The following is a 25209-nucleotide window of genomic DNA, read 5'->3' as shown; positions in this document are numbered from 1 at the left end:
AAGTCTTAGCCCTTTATCTGTTTGAATATTATTTAAGCATATTCTCTGTTTTCATTTTTCTTGTAACTCACCTTTTACATATGCAGGCATATCTTATTCTAGCTTCTATATTCCTACCTATGTTTTTCCTACAAATTTATGTTCTTTTTCCTTCTCTGTGTTTTCTTAACAGTGATCATCCAGTATATTAATTTTCCCCTCATCTTTATCTAATTTGGAGTTCAACTTTCCCAATTAAATGAAATTTTTTATTGATGACTATTCCTCATTTAAGAGGTTTTATTGGCTTGTCTTCAAATCTTGCCATCTTTATTTAGTTTCATTCTTTCCCTATAGGATTTGTCATTCTTTTGTATATTTCATATTTATTTAGCTTTTTATGATTTATTGTAGATTGCAATTTGGTTTGAATATTGACTCATTGTTGGTAGATTATTTCCTAAGGTGTTATGCAGTTTTTCATTTCATTTTTGTGAAGATAGGCTTTTTGTGTAGCAGTAATATGTATTCATGGTGATCAATAGCTTCATAGTGTGCTTTTGCAATAAATTTTGCTATCTGTATCATCTGTATCATCATTCAAGATCAGTTACAATGTCTTGAGATTCCTGAATCATAACAGTCATATAGATTCAGACATAAAACTCATAGAGGGGACCAACATGGGATATCAGTTTTATGTGGGTATATTTTCCCCCTAGCAAAGGACCTGGAAAGGGAAAGGCTCCTTTATGAAGGACATGGAATAGAGAACCTACTTAGTTTTCTTCAACTTATTGTGGAACAATTTTCTTACAGCTTCAACTACCATCTGTATGATGAAATCTCTCTAAACTTTATGTAACTAAAGTCCAACATGACCAAATACAAACCACTATCTTCCTACAAATCAACTGTTTCTCCTATATGATTCATACTTTTGGCCATTGGTATTATTATTCATTCTGCTTCTTAAACATCTGACATTAGAATGAGAAGATATCAGAATCATCCAAATTTTCTTTCATACTCAGTTGACATCAACTCCATGAATCAGTCCCACTCAGTGTACTTACAGAATGCTCCTTAAATTATTCTTTCCTTTACAATAATTCCTGCCCTTGCAGTAGTTTATTCTTTTATCTATTTCTCCCCAGGTTTCCATGCCTACTGACATCCTGATGGAGTCCATGTACCACAGTGGACCCTTGTGCTGATAATTCCAACTTTCCACTATTATCCCTATAGAAAATGATTCAAATGGATCTTTATTAATTCTTTCAAAGACTATAAGTAGGAGCCAGTGCTGTAGCACAGGAGATTAATCCTCTGCCTGCAGTGTTGGCATCCCAAATGCACACCGGTTCAAGTCCCAGCTGCTCCTCTTCCAGTCCGGCTCTCTGCTGTGGCCTGGGAAAGTAGTAGAAGATGGCCCAAGTCCTTGGGCTCCACTCGCATGGGAGACTGGGAAGAAGTTCCTGGCTCTTGGCTTCAGGTCAGCACAGCTTCAGTGGTTACAGCTATTTGGGAAGTGAACCAGCAGAAAGAAGATCTTTCTCTTTCTCTCTCTCCCTCTCACTGTCTGTAACTCTACCTCTCAAAAAAAAAATTATTAAAAGAAATTTTTAAAAAAGATTATACATATATATCATCTTTCTAAATTCAAAGGAGGGATGTAAACTTATTACTAAATGGGAGGCTTTGAGACATTTTTTGACAAAGATTGCTAGATGAAATCTAATTTTAAAAATATTTATTTTTCATTTTTTTCTTTAAACGCAGAGACAGACAGAGATATATTCTATCCACTTGCTCATTCCCCAAATGCCTGCAATAGCCAGAGCTGGGCCAGGCCAAAACCAGGAACCTGGGAGTCAGGCTAGATCACTTACATCGGTGGCAGGAAGCCATGTAACAGCCATCACATGCTGCTTTGCAGAGTATACATTAGCTGGAAGCTATAATTGGAAGGGCAGCTGGAATTCAAACTCAGGAACTCCCAAATGGGATTCAGATGTCCAATGTGGCATCTTACAGCTAAATCCAGAAGCCTATCCTGACATGTGAAGATTTTAGGATCAAGGCCGGTGCCATGGTATAGCTGGTAAAGCTGCTGCCTGTAGTGAAGGCTTCCCATATGGGCGCTGATTGGAGACCCGGCTGCTCCTCTTCCAATCCAGCTCTCTGCTGTGGCCTGGGAAAGCAGTAGAAGATGGCCCAAGTGCTTGGGTCCTTGCACCCACGTGAGAGACCCAGAAGAAGCTCCTGGCTGCTGGCTTCAGACAGTCCCAGCTCCAGCCATTGCAGCCATTTGGAGAGTGAACCTGAAGAAGGAACATCTTTCTCTCTGTCTCTCTATCTCTCTGTAACTCTACCTTGCAAATAAATAAATAAATCTTTTAAAAAAAGATTTTAGGATCAAGCAAGAGAGTTTCACAATATCATTTAATTTTCACAATAGTTTCTGTTTACTCACATTTCCCCAAAATAAATCATATGTCAGCTAAATTTCCTTTTCAAAAAGATTTATATATTTGTTTGTTTAAAAGGCAGAGTACCAGAGAGAGAGAGAAAGAGAGAGATTATCTCACATATCCATGGGTTTACTCCTCAAGTGGCAGTAACAGCCAGATCTGGGCCAGGCCCAAGATGATAGCCATAACTTTCCTTCTGGTTTACCACACAGGTGGCAGTGTCTAAGTACTTGGGCCATATTCAGTTGCTTTTCTAGGAAGCTGATAGGAAACAGAGCACCTGGAACTCGAACTGTAGCTCTGGAGTTGCAAGTGAAGGTATAACCTACTGTGCCACGACTCTGGCCCCAGCTAAATTCCTGTTGCTATAGTAGCTTGAAGGAGAAATAACTTTTCACTTGTTTGGATTCTTCCTAGGCATGCCATCTCATTCAGGGAGAACTGTTATTATGTATACCCCATTAAAAAGTCTTTATCCACTTATACTATATGCTCATACATCCACATGTGTCCCTAAATGTTTGTTCATCTCTGTCGTTAGACGATGAAGTCTAAAAGGGAAAGAATTCAATTTTATCTAACCAGATATTGACAGAGGAATTGAAAATCATACGAGTAGACAAGGTAGGCAGTAGCAGAATGAAGCTGAAGAGAGGAAAACCTTAGGAAGATGGGGGATACTGTCAGAGTCCACAGCTCTTATCATGTGGGAGAAGCCATACTCATCTCTGGGAGATTTTTGCTTCTTCTGTGGGAATGTGGTCAAGCGTATCCAAGTTATTCAAGAGAATCAGGAAATCAAGATTAAGTTACACAATCTTCTGATATTTAAACTTTTGCAACTAGAGAAAGAGTATTATGAAGCCAGGCCATTTGTTGGAGAACTGTTGTAATGAAATTCCTCCAGGAAATAAATATACAGACATACTGTGATTTCCAGTGATCCAGTTTAATACAAGAATAAAAGAGGGGCCGCAAAGAAGCATCATTGGGCAGTACATATCATGCTTTTACCAACTGTCTTAAAACTGTCTTTTCACATTTGAGCTTTTTCTAGGAACTCCAAGATGACAGATGTCCTAAACACAGCCTAGGGAATCTTCAGCCTGCATTTCAGCTTATGGATAGATGCACATGCCTTGGGAATCAGACTTAGATGACTGAGTTAGTGTTCTATCTAAAATAGATAGCATACAGTGTCATCATTTAGAACTCCATATTTAAGTGTTAGATATTCTGTTGGTTTTGTTTAACATGACTCTGCCCCTCTTTTTCTCATTTAGTAAATCAACACTAAACTTGAATCTGAGTAATAATTACCTCTCTAACCTATGGTAAATGTCTTACCACATTATTTCCCTCCCGAGATATCCAAACATAAATACTTGCTTAATGTATGTAAATATCTTGCAAAGTTTCATTCTACTTTTATTTGGAAAGCAATTCCCATAAACCTTATCACATCTGTTACCTCAAAATCGACTGCTTTACAACAGTTCCATGTATTACACGGGCCAGTAATGTTTAGCACATTCTTTCTCTTTGCATTTTGAATTATAAACATTGGAAGACGGGGGTGCCAGATCTGCATAACATAACCTATTGGTACACCAGGCGGAGCTTGGACTTTTAGCTACAAAACATAAATACATGTCATTATCATTATCATTATTATGTCTAATAATAGCTCTGATTTATTAAGCACTTAATAAATGCCATTGTTCTAAGTCACAAAACATCCTTACTAAATTGATAGTATTACCTCCCCTATTTCTAAAATAGGACATGACTAAGGAACAGAGGTAAATTAATTTGCGTCAAACTCCTCAGCTACGGTTTGAACAGATGAGCAGAAACTTGGACAGGTTCTAATCATCTTCACTGCCTTTAAGCATTGATCTACTGTCCTTGTATATTTTTGTACATTATATAATATATAATATATATATTTCTGTACCTAACAAAAATGCCTAAATCATTAAGGAACTGCCTTCTAAACTCCTTTAACAATTATATGAGGTATAAATATGGGCAGAGCCTTGATCACTATTACAGGTTTCAAATATGAGTGTCAATGATGCTACAATGAAAATAAAATGAGGATTAGAATCTTGGCTCTCTTATTCATTAGGTAGGCAGCCATGATACTGCCTTAACTTCATCTGAAAATGAAGGTTTCCTAGGACCATTTTGAAAGATCAAAACGTACAATGGGTGTTAATGTGCTCATCAGACTGTAGAGCGTTTGCCATCAAATTGTTTTTCCTCAGATATTCTCATGGATCTAAAATTATGCCTAACAACTTTTATGGAAAATAAAGAAATACATTATTAATAAATTCAATTATTCTCTCAAAGTGAGTATAGTATTGGACAGCAAATAACCAACTGCCTGTACCTCTCTCTGTGCCGTGCTCCCACAGAACCCATGAGGAAGAACAGTTACCCAGGGAGAGCTGGTCTTGGGCCAGTGAGATGCAAGCAAGGCCAATATTCCTATAAAATCTCTGTGCCTGTTTCTCCTGAAATCCTCATTCTGTATGAGTAGGCTGTCAAGGAATATGAAACAAGCAGCTGGTCCTTACAGAGCTGAAGATACTCCCATAAAGGGTATCACTATTGCCAAGGACACAAATATACAAAATGTTGCTTAAATAAAGGAGAAGTGGGAAACATAGGAGATGAGGTGTTTGTTTGTTTGTTTGTTTTTTGGAAATGTCTCCTCTTTCTCATTTACTAGGTTGTCCAGAATTGTGAGAAAAAAATTGTGAGACGAATGTTTTTCACCTAATTTTTCCATCTGTGTGCTCTTAGAAATGTATTCTTGGGTAGTCTCATTGGTGCAACTCAACTGGCTTGCATTCTGCCTCTCAGAGTAATTTATGATAAAGGATTTGCCCTAAGTGCCCTGTGTTTCTATGAATGTCAGGGACTCATGTCAGTCACACAAAGCAGATCACTCAAGGATATAGGACTAACCATTCACTGTTATTCACCTAGTTTTCTTCCTCTACAATTGACTGAGTCCATTTTCCTTTGAATCTAATTTCAATATATGAGTTCAATAAAAAGGTGAAAGTGTTGTTAAATGACTTTGAGGGGCTGGCGCCATGGCGTAATGGGTTAATCCTCTGCCTGTGGCACTGGTATCCCATATAGGTGCCAGTTCTAGTCCCAGCTGCCCCTCTTCTGGTCCAGCTCTCTGCTACGGCCTGGGAAAGTGGTTGAGGTTGGCCCAAGTGCTTGGGCCCCTGCACCCACGGGGGAGACCAGGAAGAAGCACCTGGCTCCTGGCTTTGGATCGGTGCAGTGCTGGCCATTGCGGCCATCCGGTGAGTGAACCAGCAGAGGCAAGATCTTTCTCTCTGTCTCTCCCTCTCACTGTCTGTAACTCTACCTCTCAAACAAATAAATAAAATCTTTAAAAAAAATGACTTTGAAAACTACCCTGGTAACCACTCACTGACCTCCTGAAGGAACCAGGGGAAACAACACTTGCTGCATCTTAGTGGTCTCTCCAGAGTTATCACTTCTTGGTCCATATTGTTGAAAATCCTCAAGGTAAAAGGTCTGTATGTCCCACAGGTGATTCGTGAATACCACTCAGAATCTTCCACTGCAAAGAGAACCGTCTGTCCAAGGCTGTTCCTCATTTGATACTTGTTTTTAGTTAAAAAATTTGCAAAGACTAAAAACAAAAAGAGAAAATAATAACCATCATTATGTGGAAGAACACTGAATGTACCCTATGATATTATAACACATGGCTAAGCAGTTTTAGATGATGCTCCAGGGAGAAAAGGAAGGACTAGAAAAGATATATACAGGACTAGAAAAGATATATACAGGAAAACCCTAGCTGAGACAAAAGGGAAAGGGAAAAGAAGAGGAGAGGCTACCAAAGGCCAGGAAGTTAAGAGTTCTTATGACAGACATACAGGAGAAAAAAAGTACGATCTTCCCAATTCCACAGATTCTCTCAGAAGGGAAAATTCCACTGTGAGGGCTGGAGCAGTGCTGTGGGTGCACACAGTGGAGCTATGTGTTTGGATAAATATCCGCTTACCTGGTACAGTTTTGTCTATTATGGAGGAGAATAGAAGATGTGTGCTAAGTTTATGTTCTGTGAAATGTTGTGATACAGTACATCAGTTGTTTTTACATATTGTTTCATAAACCAGACTTTCATGTTATATTTATGCATTGTTTGAGCAAAGGCAATGAGAGGGCTTACTTTCAATGCACACGTTTAAAAAGGAATAGTGAAAATGGGAAGTGAACTAGAACATCATGTTGGGCACCAGGCACCATGGTTTAAGCCAGTTCAGGAGTAGGGAATGCAAGTGGGGGTGTGGTGAGGACAGTACTGGGAAACTTACTTGGCAACCAGGACTTCATCTAGACCATGGGCCTCCTGAGTGAACTCTGCACACTACCAGGGTTACTCTCTGCATGAAGGAAACAGACACTGCATGGTGACACGTGAATGTTCAGCAGTGATTCACAAACTGTGTATCTTTCCTTGTTTAGAGCAGGAAGGAGTGAACAATGGTCAGATAACACCATTAACTCCTTTAAATGTCTTTGGTGGGAGTTAGCCCCTGGCATCTGTACTTTTGACTTTAATGTCTGCCATGGTCAAGTGTTTTTGAACAAATGTAAAGGCTAACTTAAAATAAAATTTAATTGGGTCTTAAGAACACATCCATCATTCAATTAATTGCGTTATTATGTAGCTTAATCTCCAAAATTTAAATTTATTTGTTGTAAAATAATATCAGGGTGCTCACATAGTCTCGAAGTTTCCTTCCAGTTTCTTGAAAAATGAGAACAAACAAAACAAAAGAGTCTACAGTTATATCTTTAGCTTCTACTGGCATAATGGTATGCTATAATCTCAGACACTAATGGTAAACTGAGCAATCTTTTTCTTTTCATACTACACATGTTAAAGAATAATTCAGTGTGAATGAAAAAAAACACAAAAAATTTAAGAATCTCTTTTTAAAAAAAATCTAAAAAATAGATGGAACTAGAGAATATCATGTTCTTGCTCAAATCTGGGAGCTGAAAAAAAAAAAAACCCACACTCACACCCCAGTACGAACACAAAATGTTGATGACTAGAGTCTGGGAAGACTGGGGCAGATAGAAGGAATTTGGATTAAAAGAAAAAATTGGAGAAGATGAGTGTGGTTTAGAGACTACGACAAATATATCTTACTAATACAAGATGGATGAGCTGAATAGAAAGCATTTGGGAACTCTTTGTACAGCTCCACAATATTTGTTTTGTGAACTTAAAACTTTTCTGAAATAAAAAGTTTCAATAATTAAATAAATAAAATTTAGTACATGTGGAACTTCGTATTTTGTGATAAGCATCTACATTACACAGATATATAAAGTATTTAAATATAGGCAATATAAATGGCATGCTATATAATGCATAGTGTCTGGTCTTTTTGGATTTATAATACTAATAATATATTCATATACCAAATAATAAAATGTTCTTTAAAAATTAGAATACAAATTATCAAAGAAGAAAGTGCTGCTTTCCAGAGCAAACTTAGAGAAACCAAATGAAGCCAAGAACATTAGAATTAGCTAATAATGTACGCTATAAGTAACTTAAATATGATGACTGGCAATCCATTACTGTGCTTGAACAATTCACATTTGAATTTCTGAACATTGTAGATTAGGTGAAGATGAATTTAAAACATACTCTACAAAATAGCCAGGCTTTCACAGTGCTCATATCTAGAAGAAAGTCATCAGTGTTCATGAATCTACCTAGAATTTCATTCCTGTGAGAATGAGCTGTTGTGAAGCATCTTGTGGCTTCTTGAGTTTATTCTCGGGCCTGGGAGCACAGGACCCCTGGAAAGATCAGGAGGCACGGTGCTCCTCCACAGCAGTGTGCTCCTCTGGGATGCCAAGTCTCCAGACCTGCTGGTGAGCATCCATCCTTCCACCTCTGTAGCGCTCCTGCATCCAAGCTGACAATCCACAGCCCATGGGACAAAAGTTTTCTTGGGTTAATATGAACATCCAAGAGAAACTGTGGGCATAAGTATCCTCATTCAAATTCAGATTTGTCATTGGCAATGCACTAATATAACTGAACTTCGGCTGATGGTTCTGTACCATTTTCAAGGTGATCACAAATGGGACTGAAGTGGAAGAAGTCAGGTAAAGTGACAGAAACTTTTCAAGTTATTTGCAGAGAGAGAGAGAGGAGCAAAAGTAAGTCTCCATTGTTTCCTTTTTTGTGAAGCAAAACACTTATAAATAATTAGGTTTATGCTATCACATCATCCAGAATTTTATATTTGTTGTGGTTGATGTGTCTTTTTCTACATAAATCTCGTCTCTTTCTCAAAATGTGGTGATCACAATAAATACATACCATCCAGAAGTCTAATGTCCTGGAGAATTAACATTTCATTCATCTAAATTAAAAAGAAAAGCAAGTAGGTATGTCAGATATTGTTTTTTTCCAACAATTAATACTCATGTTTTATTTTTTACTAGCACATATTATCAAATATCAACATTTAACAACATTATCAAATGTTATAATAGTTTATATTGTTCTTTAGTGCAATACTAAAGTTAATGTTTTCAATTCAGATATATCTATTGAAAGTATCCACTATGAATTTAGGTAAATTTAAGTCAAATAAAATTGGCTTATTCTGTAATTTCTATGAAAATTATAAAACAATGATCATTCTAGAATAGGTTTAAGAAATATGAAGACTTTCTATTCATTTAAAGAACTTTTCCTACAATAATATATAATTTGCTGTAGACAAATATTTTTATTAAAAATATTACCAAACTTTTGGCAAACATTTCAAAACAGGTTTGCAAATAAAATACTTCTTTTTCTACTTTCAACACTTTGAGAAAACATTATGATAAGACAACAAAATTTGAATCACTATTAGTTCAAAATCTTATATTTTATCTGTATAATATGTTCCCACATGATAAAACAAGTGATCAACAATATCACCAGATAAACTACATGAAATGCAAGTTTGTGCTGTTAGATGAATCGGTTAAATGTATTTACTCTTTTTTTTTATTCCTGGCACTTAGGATGAAAAAAAATTAAATATTTCATGTATATAATAGCTTCTTTGTATGTATCTCTTTAAAAATACTTTATAGCAATATGTAAATAGCTTATCTGCACTTTTAATTTTATAATTCTGCCCTCAAACTATTATTCTTTTAAAGTGTCCTTAATAGTAAAATTTGTAGCAAATGATAAATTCCTTTTGTGATATCTTGTTTTAAAAATAATCTACTTCAAAACATTTCTTGGAGAACTTTGAAGTACTGAACATTATTACAATGCATACTGTCCAAGCAGTTTGTAAGAAGTTGTTACTACAAAGAGTTTAAGAGAGAGAATTCAGGGCTGGCGCCGTGCCTCACTAGGCTAATCTTCCGCCTGTGGTGCCAGCACCCCGGGTTCTAGCCCCAGTTGGGGCACCGGGTTCTGTCTCGGTTGCTCCTCTTCCAGTCCAGCTCTCTGCTGTGGCCCGGGAGGGCAGTGGAGGATGGCCCAAGTGCTTGGGTCCCTGCACCCACATGGGAGACCGGGAGGAAGTGCCTGGCTCCTGGCTTTGGATCAGCGCAGCTCTGGCCGTGGTGGCCATTAGGGGAGTGAACCAACGGAAGGAAGACCTTTCTCTCTGTCTCTCTCTCACTGTCTATAACTCTCTGTTTCTCTCTCTCTCACTGTCTAACTCTGCCTGGCCAAAAAAAAAAAAAAAAGAATTCAGTTACTGAACACTGGTTGAATATCACATGTACATATTTATTTGTACATTGGACATATAGAAATCTGTATTCATATTTCACCTATCTTACTTCTTTTTTTTTCTTTTTTTTAACTTTTATTTAATGAATATAAATTTCCAATGTGCAGCTTATGGATTACAATGGCTTCCCCCTCCCATAACTTCCCTCCCACCTGCAACCCTCCCCTCTCCCGCTCCCTCTCCTCTTCCATTCACATCAAGATTCATTTTCAATTCTCTTTATATACAGAAGATCAATTTAAAATATATTAAGTAAAGATTTCAACAGTTTTCACCTATCTTACTTCTAACACAAAATATTCAACCTCACATTCTTGAGATAAGCTATCATCTATGATAGCAAAATCCAGGACTTTGTGAAAATTGAGTTTTGCAAACTGCATTTGTAAAACTGAGTTTTTCAAAGAAGAAAAGCAGCACTTTTAAAAATTGATTTTATTAATATGAGAAAACAGTGAGTCATGTTACACACAATATATTAATTTTTATTTAGGTATCATTTACTGAAATTGAACTATAGAGTTCACTAGAAGTTTCTTTCAAATGTCAGGAAATTACTAACTTGAGATAAATCATGCAGGATACAGAATCAAGATACCAAGATTAAAAAGACAGTCTCATTTAGGTTTTAAACCCTGTGAAAGTTATATAATGGCTTTGAGTCAAAAGTCTGCTTCATGAAACAATTAGTACCTACACATCACGGAGGTTCTGTAAGGATTAAGTGAGTTGATAGATGTATTATACTTAAGACAAAGCTTAACACATGTTTGCTTTTCACTGCTTTCATAGATTATATTAAATATCATACTGGGGCCGGCACTGTGGCGCAGCGGGTTAATGCTCTGGCCTGAAGCACCAGCATCCCATATGGGTGAAGTGTTCAAGACCCAGCTACTCCACTTCCGATCCAGCTCTCTGCTATGGCCTGGGAAAGCAGTAGAAGATGGTCCAAGTCTTTGGGCCCCAGCACCCACATGGGAAAGCCACAAGAAGCTTCTGGCTCCTGGTTTCGGATCGGTGCGGCCATCTGGGGAGTGAACCATCGGATGGAAGATCAATCTCTCTCTCTCTCTCTCTCTCTCTGTCTCTCTCTGCCTCTCCTCTCTCTGTGTAACTCTCACTTTCAAATAAACAAATAAATCTTTAAAAAAAACAGAAAATACAATTTTCCAAGACTTTCATGTTTTACCTAAAGCATGAATCAAATCTAGAAGAATTGGAGTGATCTATTATTTGAATGTGTTGTTTGGCATTTCTGACCTTAATAAATAGTAAGTATACTAATCCATTGACTATTGTCAATAACACAATACAACAGGTTGAGTAAATTATGAAGAGAGATTTGTTTTCAATCATAATTCTGGTTCGAGGCTGAGGGGCCACATCTCACAATGAATGCTCTCCTTGTTGACAGGGTACAGGGCAACAGATGGTAAGAGACAGGTACTATGTATATGTCTGAGTCTGCTCTGGTCTCTCTCCTTTTACAAAGTCGCCCATAATTCAATCATGGATGGTTCACCCTGATGACTTTAAAATATGAGTCTAATCACTTCTCAAAGACCCTACCTCTAAACACCACAATTAGTATTAAGATTCCACCCTCTTAGTACTGTACATGGGGATTCAATTTCAACACATGAAAACTTGGGTGACATCTCCAATCACATCCTAACCACAGAAATAAGTTAAGTACTTAACTATAATTAACTTGGTAAGCAAACTTCAAGTGTTACACATATATATAACATTATATTTTCAATATTATATTCAATATATAGTATAACAATTATTATTAAATATTATATAGTACTATATAACAATATGATATGTATATAAACTGATATATATAATTTCAAGCTGGGGATCTTATTTTTACTGAGGTTTTATGAAATGCAACCAGAATATTTGGAAATATTAAAAACTACAAATTAAATTATGGACATAGATCAATGCTGCAGACGTTAGTAGTTTATTATTTGTTTAGTCCAAACACATTCAGAATGGAAACTCAAAGAATATTTTCCACCTGAAACAAACTAGATTCTGCTAGCATATAATGCTTACACAGTACAGCAATATAGATGGTAATCCACTCTCTTCTATACCTACTAAAGCTAAGAATGTAAAGCCATTTTGATTGCAATAATGTCATGAGGATAGAATGTTACCATCAAAAAATAAAATCTGCAAATAACAGTAACAGTAGATGAATATTTTTACTTTCATCAAAAAAGGGACAAAATGATAAAAATCTACAATAGCTTTTATATTTTATAAGCATTATAATTATGAAAGTAAAATTACCTGACTCAAGCATTCCAGTCCTGGTGGACAGTCCAATGAACGTGATGGTTCTGGCATCCCTAATGCCTCTCCAGTTTCATCTGACAGACTACATCCCGGCTGATTTTGAATAGGAAAGCTGGCAGAGCCAGTGCCTGCATAGCCGGCTGAGTCAGGGTAGAGATCTGCATAGGCAAGCTGGGGTTCTTCATAGGCATCTTCAGTCTCTGAGAAGGAACCCTGGGATTCTCCATAGGCATCCTCAGTCTTTGAATAGGCCAGCTGGGTATCTGGATGGGCAGCCTGGGGCTTTGAATAGGCAGTCTGGAAATCTGAATACACATCTTTAGTCCCTGGAGAGGTAGTCTGAGGCTCTGAATGGGCAGCTTGGGAATCAGAGTAGCTAGTATCTCCTGGAAGTCCTGAAATAAGAAACAAGTGAAATAATTTGTATTTACACAGAAAAAATGGCATCATCAACTGTTTCACGACTAATCTACTGTTTGCAAACTTACCATCAGCTCAGAAATTCTGCATGTATAAAAAGTTTTCCTTCAGAGATTTTTTTCAGTGAATTATCTGTGGCTTTAGAGCCACTTCTATTTTGAAGTTAATTGGCTGTGAATAGAGTTGCTGCACAGCCTTTTAAAATTTACTGTTCAAAAGAAAGATGGGAAAAAAAATGCTTTGATATATGAGAAAGCAAAAGAAACCAAACAATGATCTAGAGTTATCTACATAGATTCTGGAAAGTTTTCATGCAAAAGAGAGATGGCATTGGGGAGAAGGTCAAAAATAAAGCCTTTGTGGCAATACTCATAGGCTCAAAGAGCACTATAAAGCATGATAATTCTGGAATTCTAATAAATGACATCTATATACAAATATAGAACTAGGAATAGTCCTGCCTCACATCCTTAAGACATGTTTGGCAAAGTCTGGAGATATTTTTATTCATAATAATTGGGGGGGGGCAATTGACACTGGCATCTGGTGGATAGAGGCAAGAGATGCTGCCAAACATATTTATATGCTCAGAACAGCCTCCTAAAAAAGTCATTCTCTCCAAAATATTATAGGATTACCACTGAGAAATTCTGGTATAGAGAAAAAAGCATATCATTTTATCTGGAAGGGCCTCGGTATTTCTTGGGTTTGCAGTTTTCCTGGAGCTTTATCCCACGGTGTACTCTTTCCTTATGTTGTTTTAAAAAATCAATTGTGATATTTAGTTTAAAAGTTAGATTTCATAATTTAGCACCCTCTGCTCTCTGGGATGTACCTTTTGAGAAAAAAGGACATCAAAAAGTTATAGGAAAATTAATCTTTAGTCTTTATTAGCAGAACAGAGAAAGTAATTTAAGAATAATGAATATTCTACATATTCCATGTAAATGTGTGATTATAGTAAATCTTCACAAACGTACTTTTACAGTAGAGAAAGCAGAAATTCCATAGGATTTGGATAAAATTTCAAAGAACTCTGATCCACAATTTTTTTAACACTAAGGACTATGCAAAATTTAATACTTAGAATAGGCAATTTATTTAAATGGGACACTGATAACACAAATCATATATCATTCGAAATAAGTCTTAACAAATAGATTAACCTCATGTTAATGCCTTACATACAAAACTTTCGTTATTTATTCCTTCCACAATAAATGCAAATTGACAGATGATCTATGAGGTACAGAATTAAATAATATCATCATCAATAAAGAGCCCTGATCTCAAGGAAGACATTTGTCAACTTCTGGGAGAAAGAAAATCAATGAAGAACAAATCAGACTGGTGTATGAGGCAGTGAGTTTAGATAGATATAATTTATGTTGAGATCTAAAAGATGACAAGGGAAAAGGATTACAGCAATTATAGTGAGAAATGTTCAAGGAAGGAAAAAGCAAATGCAAAAACATCGACTGGAGATATTACATTAGTATGTTTGAGAAGAACGAGGAACATCATTAGTGAGAAAAAGAAGAGGGATGGCTGTTAGGAAAGCAGTAGGAAATAATACATCTAGGTGGGCCTTCCGTGAGGATTTTGGCTTTTATTCCACGTGTGACTTGCATGCATTGAAGGAATTGCAAACTGAACAGCAGATTTTCTGTTATATGGAGGATAGCAAACTCTAAGGCAAATTGCTTACTTTGGTTTTCCATGATTTAAACAGATCTGAAAAAGAAAAATTGATGTTAATATGTTGTCTATAATTCATGGATCAAATACAGTTGTTGATACCCAATATTACAAAACTATACAGTCATACTCATGGCATGTTCCCTTTTATTCATCTTGTCCAAACATTTCTGGTCATTAAAACTCTTTGGGCTCAATGAGAACTTTGGGTTGCATTTCTGCGTAGGGGTTAAGAAGTGGTTGGTCAGCCCATGATGATGGACACTTCCTAAAAGTTTCCAAGGAGAGGGCCTAATGAGGCAGATAATCATGAAGGAGCACTGTGAGCCTGAGACCCCCAAAGGTGATCAAGATAAAAACTGCTACCTTTATAGCCCATAAAATCTAAAGGAATTTTATTCAATGTATAGCTTCCAGGCTAGACTTCAGCAGTGGTCCAGCAGGAGAACAGGAAAGGCTGTCAGTTACATTATTGTGATTAATCTTGAACTTTCTAGGTTCTGAGGACCTGTTCTGCCCAACTTGGACAGATAGTTGGACTCAGGATTTGATCTGTGCCTGGAGTTGCTTTCTGTCAGAGAACACATGGTCATACCCAGAGCACATTGACTATCCAAATGACTCTTTGTACTTAGTTATTTTTACAAGAACAAAATTACAAAAAAAAAAAAAAAAAGCAAAACCAAAAGCAAAAACAAACAGAAAACCCAATGTGCTACTCAGTACTTTTGCTTTCTAGGACCTTGATCCCATAGTAGGCTTTCCCATGTTCTTGCTATAACTTTCTGTCTCCACTGTAAATCTTAACCCACTTCTCACGGGTCAGTCACAATGACCACATCAAGTAAAAGTCTGTTACCCAACTGATTTACCATTTTTAGAAACATGTGTTAAGGAGATTAGTGCTATGGCATAGCAGGTGCCGGTTTGAGTCCTGTCTGCTCCACTTTCAATCCAGCTCTCTGCTATGGCCTGGGAAAGCAGTACAAGATGCCCCAAGTCCTTGGACCCCTGCACCCAAGTGGGAGACCCAGAAGAAGCTACTGGCTCACAGTTTCGGATCGGTGCAGCTCTGGCCATTACGATCAATTGGTGGTGGTGGTGGGAGGAGCTAAACCAGTGAATAGAAAACCTCTCTCGGAGAGCGGCAAGATGGCGGAATAGGCAGAGAGCAAACTATTAGTCCGGAGACAGAGACAGGTGAATATAAGTGGAGATACTGCAGGGTCAAGGAAGAGTAGGGGATGAAACAGCATAGGAAACTCTTCCGGAACTAGTAATTCACAGTGTACCTGCGTGGAGAGCGTGGGAGCCCAAGTTCGGGACACCAGCAGCAGACTCAACGCACCAGCGCTGGAACGCGAGGTGAGCCGAACCACAATAGCCCGAGACACCAGCGGGCAAGCGGAAAGAGGAGGCTAGAGGGAACGAGGCTTGAAACTCCGTGGGGAAAAGTTCACCAGGCTAACTAGAAGAGAGAGAGGAAAAAAATAAAAAAAGCGACCGATACGGACACAAGTTTCTCTCTCTCCGCTCACCTCTCAAAGGCGAGCAAGACAGAGCAGGCGCCATTTTGGACATACGTCATAAGCAGGGCGACCTCAGGTCTGCACCAGCCCTGAGCCTAGCAGAAAAACCTGACTCTGGGGGGAGGGGTGAAATAACAGGAGATTAGCATCTAACTTGGCAACCCAGTGGGAGATTTCAGGAGAATTGGAGCCCACACTGAGGGCAGCAGAGATTGCCTGTGTGGTCCGTGGGAAAGAGCTTCCGATCTCTGGCTCCTGTGGGTATATCATTTGCCTGCTAACTACCTCCAATTACGTTCAGCTGTGCGGAATTACTTCCCTTTTGAATCAAAAAAGAGAGAGATTTACCACACCTAACCTGGGAGTGTCATCTTTGACACACCCTCAGCCCTGAGAAACCAAACACAGCTCTCAGTCCACGCTCATCTCAAGCCTCTAAGGCACCACTGAAAGCAGACAGTACACTTAATATAGAGCCATAGTGTAACAAGAAAAAACACCACAGTGAAGAAACCAAATATCTCCAACATGCCAAACAACAAACGCAAAAACCAAGCTAACAAGAACAAGGAAGACACTATGACACCCCCAAATGAAAAAGACACCCCAATTCAAGATTATGAAGATGAGGAGATTGAAGAAATACAAGAAGCAGATCTCAAAAAATTGATAAGAACATTAAGAAGTTCTCAAAAACAAATTCTTGAACTACAGAAATCCCTAATGGACAAGGTAGAAAATCTCTCTCGTGAAAATGAAATATTAAGGAGGAATCAAAATGAAATGAAACAACTAGTGGAACAAGAAATGGTGATAGTGACGAGAAATCTTAATGAAATGAAGAGTTCAATAGATCAAATGACAAACACATTAGAGAGTCTTAAAAACAGAATGGGCGAAGCAGAAGAGAGAATATCAGACTTAGAAGACAGAGAACAGGAAAGGAAACAATCAAATCAAAGAAAAGAAGAAGAAATCAGAAATCTAAAAAATACTGTCAGGAATCTACAGGATACTCTTAAAAAACCCAACATTCGAGTTCTAGGAGTACCTAAAGGCATGGAGAGAGAGAAAGGATTAGAAGGCCTTTTTAGTGAGATACTAGCAGAAAATTTCCCAGGTTTGGAGAAAGACAGAGACATCCTAATACAGGAAGCTCATAGAACCCCTAATAAACATGACCAAAAGAGATCCTCACCACGACACGTCGTAATCAAACTCACCACAGTGAAACACAAAGAAAAGATCCTAAAATGTGCAAGAGAGAAATGCCAGATTACTCTCAGAGGATCTCCAATTAGACTCACAGCTGACTTCTCTTCAGAAACCCTACAAGCTAGAAGGGAATGGCGAGACATAGCCCAGGTGCTAAGAGAGAAAAACTGCCAGCCCAGAATATTATATCCTGCAAAGCTCTCATTTGTGAATGAAGGTGAAATTAAGACCTTTCACAGCAAACAGAAATTGAAAGAATTTGTCGCCACTCGTCCAGCCCTGCAAAACATGCTTAAAGATGTGTTACATACAGAAACACAGAAACACGGTCACCAATATGAAAGAAGGTAAAGGAAGGAAACCTCACAGCAAAAGATCACAGGAATCTCAAACCATATATAAAAAAGTATCTTTGGCAAATGGCAGGGCAAAGTTACTCCTTCTCAATAGTCACATTGAATGTTAATGGCTTGAACTGTCCAGTTAAAAGACACCGATTGGCTGATTGGGTTAAGGAACAAAACCCATCCTTTTGCTGCTTACAAGAAACCCATCTATCCAACAATGATCCATACAGGCTGAGAGTGAAAGGCTGGAAAAAGATATACCATGCCAACAGAAATGAAAAGAGAGCGGGCGTAGCCATCTTAATATCGGACAACATAAACTTTACCACAAAAACTGTTAGGAGAGACAAAGAGGGGCACTATTTAATGATTAAGGGATCCATTCAACAGGAAGATATAACGATTATCAACGTATATGCACCTAATTACAGGGCACCAGCTTATTTAAAAGACTTGTTAAGGGACTTAAAAGGAGACATAGACCCCAATACAATAGTACTGGAGGACTTCAATACTCCACTCTCAGAGACAGACAGATCAACAGGACAGAAGATCAACAAGGAGACAGTAGATTTAAACGACACTATAGCCCAAATGGATCTAACAGATATCTACAGAACATTTCATCCTACATCTAAGGACTTTACATTCTTCTCAGCAGTACATGGAACCCTCTCTAGGATTGACCACATACTAGGCCATAAAGCAAGTCTCAGCAAATTCAAAAGAATTAGAATCATACCATGCAGCTTCTCAGACCACAAAGGAATGAAATTGGAAATTGGCAACTCAGGAATCCCTAGAGCACGTGCAAACACATGGAGATTGGACAACATGCTCCTGAATGAACAATGGGTCATAGAAGAAATTAAAAGAGAAATCAAAAATTTTCTGGAAGTAAATGAGGATAACAGCACAACATACCAAAACCTATGGGATACAACAAAAGCAGTGTTAAGAGGAAAGTTTATATCAATAGGTGCCTACATCAAGAAATTGGAGAGGCACCAAATAGATGAGCTTTCAAGTCATCTCAAGGATCTAGAAAATCTGCAGCAAACCAAACCCAAACCCAGTAGGAGAAGAGAAATAATTAAAATCAGAGAAGAAATCAACAGGATTGAATCCAAAAAAAATTACAAAAAATCAGCCAAACGAGGAGCTGGTTTTTTGAAAAAATAAACAAAATTGACACCCCATTGGCCCAACTAACTAAAAAAAGAAGAGAAAAGACCCAAATCAATAGGATCAGAGATGAAATGGGAAATGTAACAACAGACGCCACAGAAATAAAAAGAATCATCAGAAATTACTACAAGGACTTGTATGCCAGCAAACAGGGAAATCTATCAGAAATGGACAGATTCTTAGACACATACAACCTCCCTAAATTGAGCCAGGAAGACATAGAAAACCTAAACAGACCAATAACTGACACAGAAATTGAAACAGTAATAAAGGCCCTCCCAACAAAGAAAAGCCCAGGACCAGATGGATTCACTGCTGAGTTCTACCAGAAATTTAGAGAAGAACTAACTCCAATTCTTCTCAAACTATTCAGAGCAATCGAAAAAGAGGGAATCCTCCCAAATTCTTTCTATGAAGCCACCATCACCTTAATTCCTAAGCCAGAAAGAGACGCAACATTGAAAGAGAATTACAGACCAATATCCCTGATGAACATAGATGCAAAAATACTCAATAAAATTCTGGCCAATAGAATGCAACAACACATCAGAAAGATCATCCACCCAGACCAAGTGGGATTCATCCCCGGTATGCAGGGATGGTTCAACATTCGCAAAACAATCAACGTAATACACTACATTAACAGACTGCAGAAGAAAAACCATATGATTCTCTCAATAGACGCAGAGAAAGCATTTGATAAAATACAACACCCTTTCATGATGAAAACTCTAAGCAAACTGGGTATGGAAGGAACATTCCTTAATACAATCAAAGCAATATATGAAAAACCCATGGCCAACATCCTATTGAATGGGGAAAAGTTGGAAGCATTTCCACTGAAATCTGGTACCAGACAGGGATGCCCTCTCTCACCACTGCTATTCAATATAGTTCTGGAAGTTTTAGCCAGAGCTATTAGGCAAGAAAAAGAAATTAAAGGGATACAAATTGGGAAGGACGAACTCAAACTATCCCTCTTTGCAGATGATATGATTCTTTATTTAGGGGACCCAAAGAACTCTACTAAGAGACTGCTGGAACACATCGAAGAGTTTGGCAAAGTAGCAGGATATAAAATCAATGCACAAAAATCAACAGCCTTTGTATACACAGGCAATGCCACGGCTGAGGAAGAACTTCTAAAATCAATCCCATTCACAATAGCTACAAAAACAATCAAATACCTTGGAATAAACTTAACCAAAGACGTTAAAGATCTCTACGATGAAAACTACAAAACCTTACAGAAAGAAATAGAAGAGGATACCAAAAAATGGAGAAATCTTCCATGTTCATGGATTGGAAGAATCAATATCATCAAAATGTCTATTCTCCCAAAAGCAATTTATACATTCAATGCAATACCCATCAAGATCCCGAAGACCTTCTTCTCAGATCTGGAAAAAATGATGCTGAAATTCATATGGAGACACAGAAGACCTCGAATAGCCAAAGCAATCCTGTACAACAAAAACAAAGCCGGAGGCATCACAATACCTGATTTCAGGACATACTACAGGGCAGTTGTTATCAAAACAGCATGGTACTGGTACAGAAACAGATGGATAGACCAATGGAACAGAATAGAAACACCAGAAATCAATCCAAACATCTACAGCCAACTTATATTTGACCAAAGATCCAAATCTAATCCCTGGAATAAGGACAGTCTATTCAATAAATGGTGCTGGGAAAATTGGATTTCCACGTGCAGAAGCTTGAAGCAAGATCCATACCTATCACCTTACACAAAAATTCACTCAACATGGATTAAAGACTTAAATCTACGACCCGAAACCATCAAATTATTAGAGAGCATTGGAGAAACCCTGCAAGATATAGGCACAGGCAAAGACTTCCTGGAAAATACTCCAGAAGCACAGGCAGTCAAAACCAAAATTAACATTTGGGACTGCATCAAATTGAGAAGTTTCTGTACTTCAAAAGAAACAGTCAGGAAAGTGAAGAGGCAACCAACAGAATGGAAAAAAATATTTGCAAACTATACTACAGATAAAGGATTGATAACCAGAATCTACAAAGAAATCAAGAAAATCCACAACAACAAAACAAACAACCCACTTAAGAGATGGGCCAAGGACCTCAATAGACATTTTTCGAAAGAGGAAATCCAAATGGCCAACAGACACATGAAAAAATGTTCAAGATCACTAGCAATCAGAGAAATGCAAATCAAAACCACAATGAGGTTCCATCTCACCCCGGTTAGAATGGCTCACATTCAGAAATCTACCAACAACAGATGCTGGAGAGGATGTGGGGAAAAAGGGACACTAATCCACTGTTGGTGGGAATGCAAACTGGTTAAGCCACTATGGAAGTCTGTCTGGAGATTCCTCAGAAACCTGAACATAACCCTACCATACAACCCAGCCATCCCACTCCTTGGAATTTACCCAAAGGAAATTAATTTGGCAAATAAAAAAGCCATCTGCACATTAATGTTTATTGCAGCTCAATTCACAATAGCTAAGACCTGGAACCAACCCAAATGCCCATCAACAGTAGACTGGATAAAGAAATTATGGGACATGTACTCCATAGAATACTATACAGCAGTAAGAAACAACGAAACCCAGTCATTTGCAACAAGATGGAGCAATCTGGAAAACATCATGCTGAGTGAATTAAGCCAGTCCCAAAGAGAAAAATATCATTTGTTTTCCCTGATCGGTGACAACTGAGTGCCAAAGGGGAAACCTGTTAAGTGAAATGGACTATAAGCAACAATGAACTGATCAGCTCCTGTCCTGACTTTAGATGTACAATGTAATACTTTATCCTTTTTAGTATTTGTTGTTGTTGTTGTGGTTCTAGTACTATTGGTTGAACTCAGTAATTAACACACAATTATTCTTAGGTGTTTAAATTTTAACTGAAAAGTGATCCCTGTTAAATCTAAGAGTGGAAAAAGAGAGGGAGGAGATGAAGAGCTATGGGTTATTTAACTATGTGCTTATTTTCAAAGACTTGAATAATCACCTTGTAACAATGATCAGATTTGGTCCATGTTATGTCATGATTTTAAGGAATCTTATTTCAACCAGATATTTTGGATTTTGATATTGGTCTATTATGCTATGTTATATGTGCGTACATATTGTATGTCCACATGGGGAAATTTTATTAAGAGTTTTATTTTAAATGGCTTTTAGATAAGATTGTCCATAAATTTAAGCTGCTAAAATCAATCAAAGATACATTTTAATTTGTATGACCTGAATCTGTGTATCATGTTTTAAACTTGTTGGTAGAAAGAAACTAAAAACATTTTATATGGTTGTGCTTAAGTTTACTGGTTAAACAAACTACACCATGTTAGATATTTAAGACGTGTTTTCAAATACATGATTCTTAAAATTTATAGAAGGCATTGGACCTTCCGGTAAATGTTTTATTAAGTTCTTATCTAAGGGTTGAAACGGTTTGCTAAGTATTCATGTAATATTGCTATTGTCAGCAAGTGATCTAGGACTTGCTCCCTCATTTCTCTATTCTAAGCCCAACTTGTTCTTTCACTTCTCTATTCTCTTCAAGGTAGGGAACTAATTCTATTATGAAGGAATCTGTGGGACGCACAATTTAATCTTTAGACCTTATAAGAGATGGCTGACATTTTTCTGTAATAGCATAGCCAAAATAAGAACTTAACTAATAATCTCATAGCGAGATTCACATCGCCATCAGCGAAGTATACAGTAAGTAGAAGAAAAAAAACCTCCCTTTCAGACCAAAGGGAAAGAAAGTTTTAAAGTGAGAATATAATTTTCCTCATGGGCATTGTCTACCTTAGAAAAACTACTACAGAACATGCCTGTGACTATAGACTTGTAGTTCAGGCCACCGAAGATTAAAGATGGGACACGGGCACTCCCTTGACTTGCATCCTCTGGTCTGCTTTAACACAAACCAGGAGGAAAAGAAAGCTAGGCATCAGAAGCAATGGGTGGCAGGCCTATTAATGGCTGATCTGTGCAGTGATCTGCCCTCAAGGAGACCCAACAGGCCAGTCCACTGCAGTGGCTTTCAATGTGGTAAGCCTGGGCTTCAGCAGAAGTCAGCTTGTGAAGAGCCCTGGCAGCTCTGCCAAGAGTTGGATCACTGGAAATGGACCTGCCCTGGAATCGAAGGATGCCCAGGTCAGAGCCACAGATCTTATTGGCTCCAAGCTGAAAAGCCCTTCACTCAGCCCAACTTCCAAAGTGACCACTGCAGCTGAGGGGATGGTCAAGTAGGGTCAGCAACATTGCAGGCAGAACTGTAAATTTCTTGTTAGAGATGCCACCTGCCTTTACCTGGCCAGCTCTCCTCCCAGGCCAGCCAAGTAATGAAAGTCAACAGAGTGCCTTCCCCTAGGAGGTTCACACCTCCCTTAGGATATACCCCATGTGAAGAGATAGATAGGTCTGAGCCTCTTAACTTACAAGGCCTAAAACCCAACAGATTATTATCAAGCCCCTTCTATCAGGTTCTATTTGCCTCTCAATCAGAAAAATTACTTGTAGCTTAGACAGCACCTTTCTTAGCTCCTCTAATAATGACTCTGTCCTTTGTTCTAGACCCTGTCTAGTGCACTTGAGCCTCATTCCTTTGTAATCATAACCTCTACTCTACCACCAATGGCTCTACTCCCAACCTGTGTGTACTGATGGTCCTCTTCCCCACTTAATGCTGTATAATTGTTCAGACCTGGTTAAGGCCACTCTTAGGATCATTGGTTACTATCCTCACCCTGTCTTTTATGACCTTGTCTAAATATGATCAGAGTCGGGGAACTTGGAAGGCTTCCATAGCCTTGGCAACTCATGACGACAGCCTAGGGTGGTTACTGGTGCCATAAACTAGAGTGTCAATTTGTTGGGTCAACAACAGGAGCCACTGTGCGCTTGCTCCTGATGTGGGATCTCTGTCCTTGATGTACTGTACATTTTGATTTAATGCTATAACTAGTACTCAAACAGTATGTTTCACTTTGTGTTGCTATGTGGGTGCAAACTGTTGAAGTATTTTATACTAAATTGATCTTCTGTATATAAATAGAATTGAAAATGAATCTTGATGTGAATGGAAGGGGAGAGGGAGCGGGAGAGGGGAGGGTTGCAGGTAGGAGGGAAGTTATGGGAAGGGGAAGCCATTGTAATCCATAAGCTGTATACTGGAAATTTATATTCATTAAATAAAAGTAAAAAAAAAAAAAGAAAATTAACCTCTCTCTCTCTCTGTCTCTATCTCTGTCTCTGTCTCTCTCTCTACCTCTCCTTCTATCTCTGTGTAACTCTGACTTTCAAATAAATAAATAAATCTTTTAAAAAATGTGTTAATATAAAGAGAAGAGATTTATCTTGTACTCACATTCTAATGTGAATCAGCCTTCTCATTACTAAGTCCTTTTACTAACTCTTCCTACTATATAGTCCTAGTCAGGAAGTCAGGACATTCTCAACTAAAATACAGTGTTCCGACCCAATATGGGAAGTGGGATACACAGCAGACTCATAAAATGTCAGATGTCCTAAACAGCACTCTGGCCTCAGAATCAGCCTTCAAGGCATTCAGATCTGGCTAAAATGCCCATGAGAGTTTCTCAGCCATGGAAAGCCAAGGTACTGTGGCAAAAAAAAAAAAAAATGACCTAAATGAAAGATCTCTGTGACTGAGATCCCAGCGGAAAGAAGGGGCCATCAAAGAAGGAGGTACCTTTCTCTGAAGGGAGGAGAGAACTTCCATTTTGACTATGGCTTTGTCTATATATGATAGGAGCTGGCGAACTCAAGAGGCTTCCATAGCCTTGGCAGCTCATGACAAGAGCCTCAGGTGATTACTGACATCATAAATAAGAGTGTCAATTGTTAAATCAACAACGGGAGTCACTGTGCACCTGCTCCCCATGGAGGATCTCTGTCCTTAATAAGTTGTACTATGAGAATCGACTGCAAATCTTGTTCTCAAACTGTGCTCTATATGTTGTGAGTGTGTGTGGGTGCAAACTGTTGAAATCTGTGCTTAACATGGAGTTGGTCCTCTGTATATAAAATCAAACTAAAAATGAACTATAATGAAAAGGAGGTGGGAGAGGGAGAGGGAGGTGGGATGGGAGTAGAGGTGGGAGGGTGGGTATGGGGAAAAGAACCACTATATTCCTAAAGTTGTATCTATAAAAAATGCATTCATGAAA

General features: G+C 38.1%; 2 protein-coding genes across 2 annotated transcripts in view; both read right to left on the bottom strand.

Moving 5' to 3' along the window:
* The window catches only part of LOC133775298 (uncharacterized), a 993905-nt gene that overhangs the window by 835494 nt on the left and 133202 nt on the right, over positions 1 to 25209 (bottom strand). The gene's annotated exons all lie outside the window — the stretch shown is intronic.
* LOC133749500 (phospholipid scramblase 2-like) overlaps positions 1 to 25209 on the bottom strand; it is a 74562-nt gene that overhangs the window by 8069 nt on the left and 41284 nt on the right. The window contains exons 4-8 of the mRNA XM_062178674.1: positions 14742 to 14767; positions 12608 to 13008; positions 8869 to 8911; positions 5921 to 6141; positions 3925 to 4086 (exon numbers count right to left, since the gene is read on the bottom strand). Of these exons, the coding sequence (XP_062034658.1) occupies positions 3925 to 4086; positions 5921 to 6141; positions 8869 to 8911; positions 12608 to 13008; positions 14742 to 14754 (840 nt within the window). The 5' untranslated portion in view covers positions 14755 to 14767. The remainder of the gene's footprint in view (positions 1 to 3924; positions 4087 to 5920; positions 6142 to 8868; positions 8912 to 12607; positions 13009 to 14741; positions 14768 to 25209) is intronic.

This window comes from Lepus europaeus, chromosome 2 (genome assembly GCF_033115175.1).
Source record: "Lepus europaeus isolate LE1 chromosome 2, mLepTim1.pri, whole genome shotgun sequence".
In the NCBI taxonomy this organism is placed as follows: Eukaryota; Metazoa; Chordata; class Mammalia; order Lagomorpha; family Leporidae; genus Lepus; species Lepus europaeus.
This window is presented reverse-complemented; position numbering and strand designations above follow the sequence as displayed.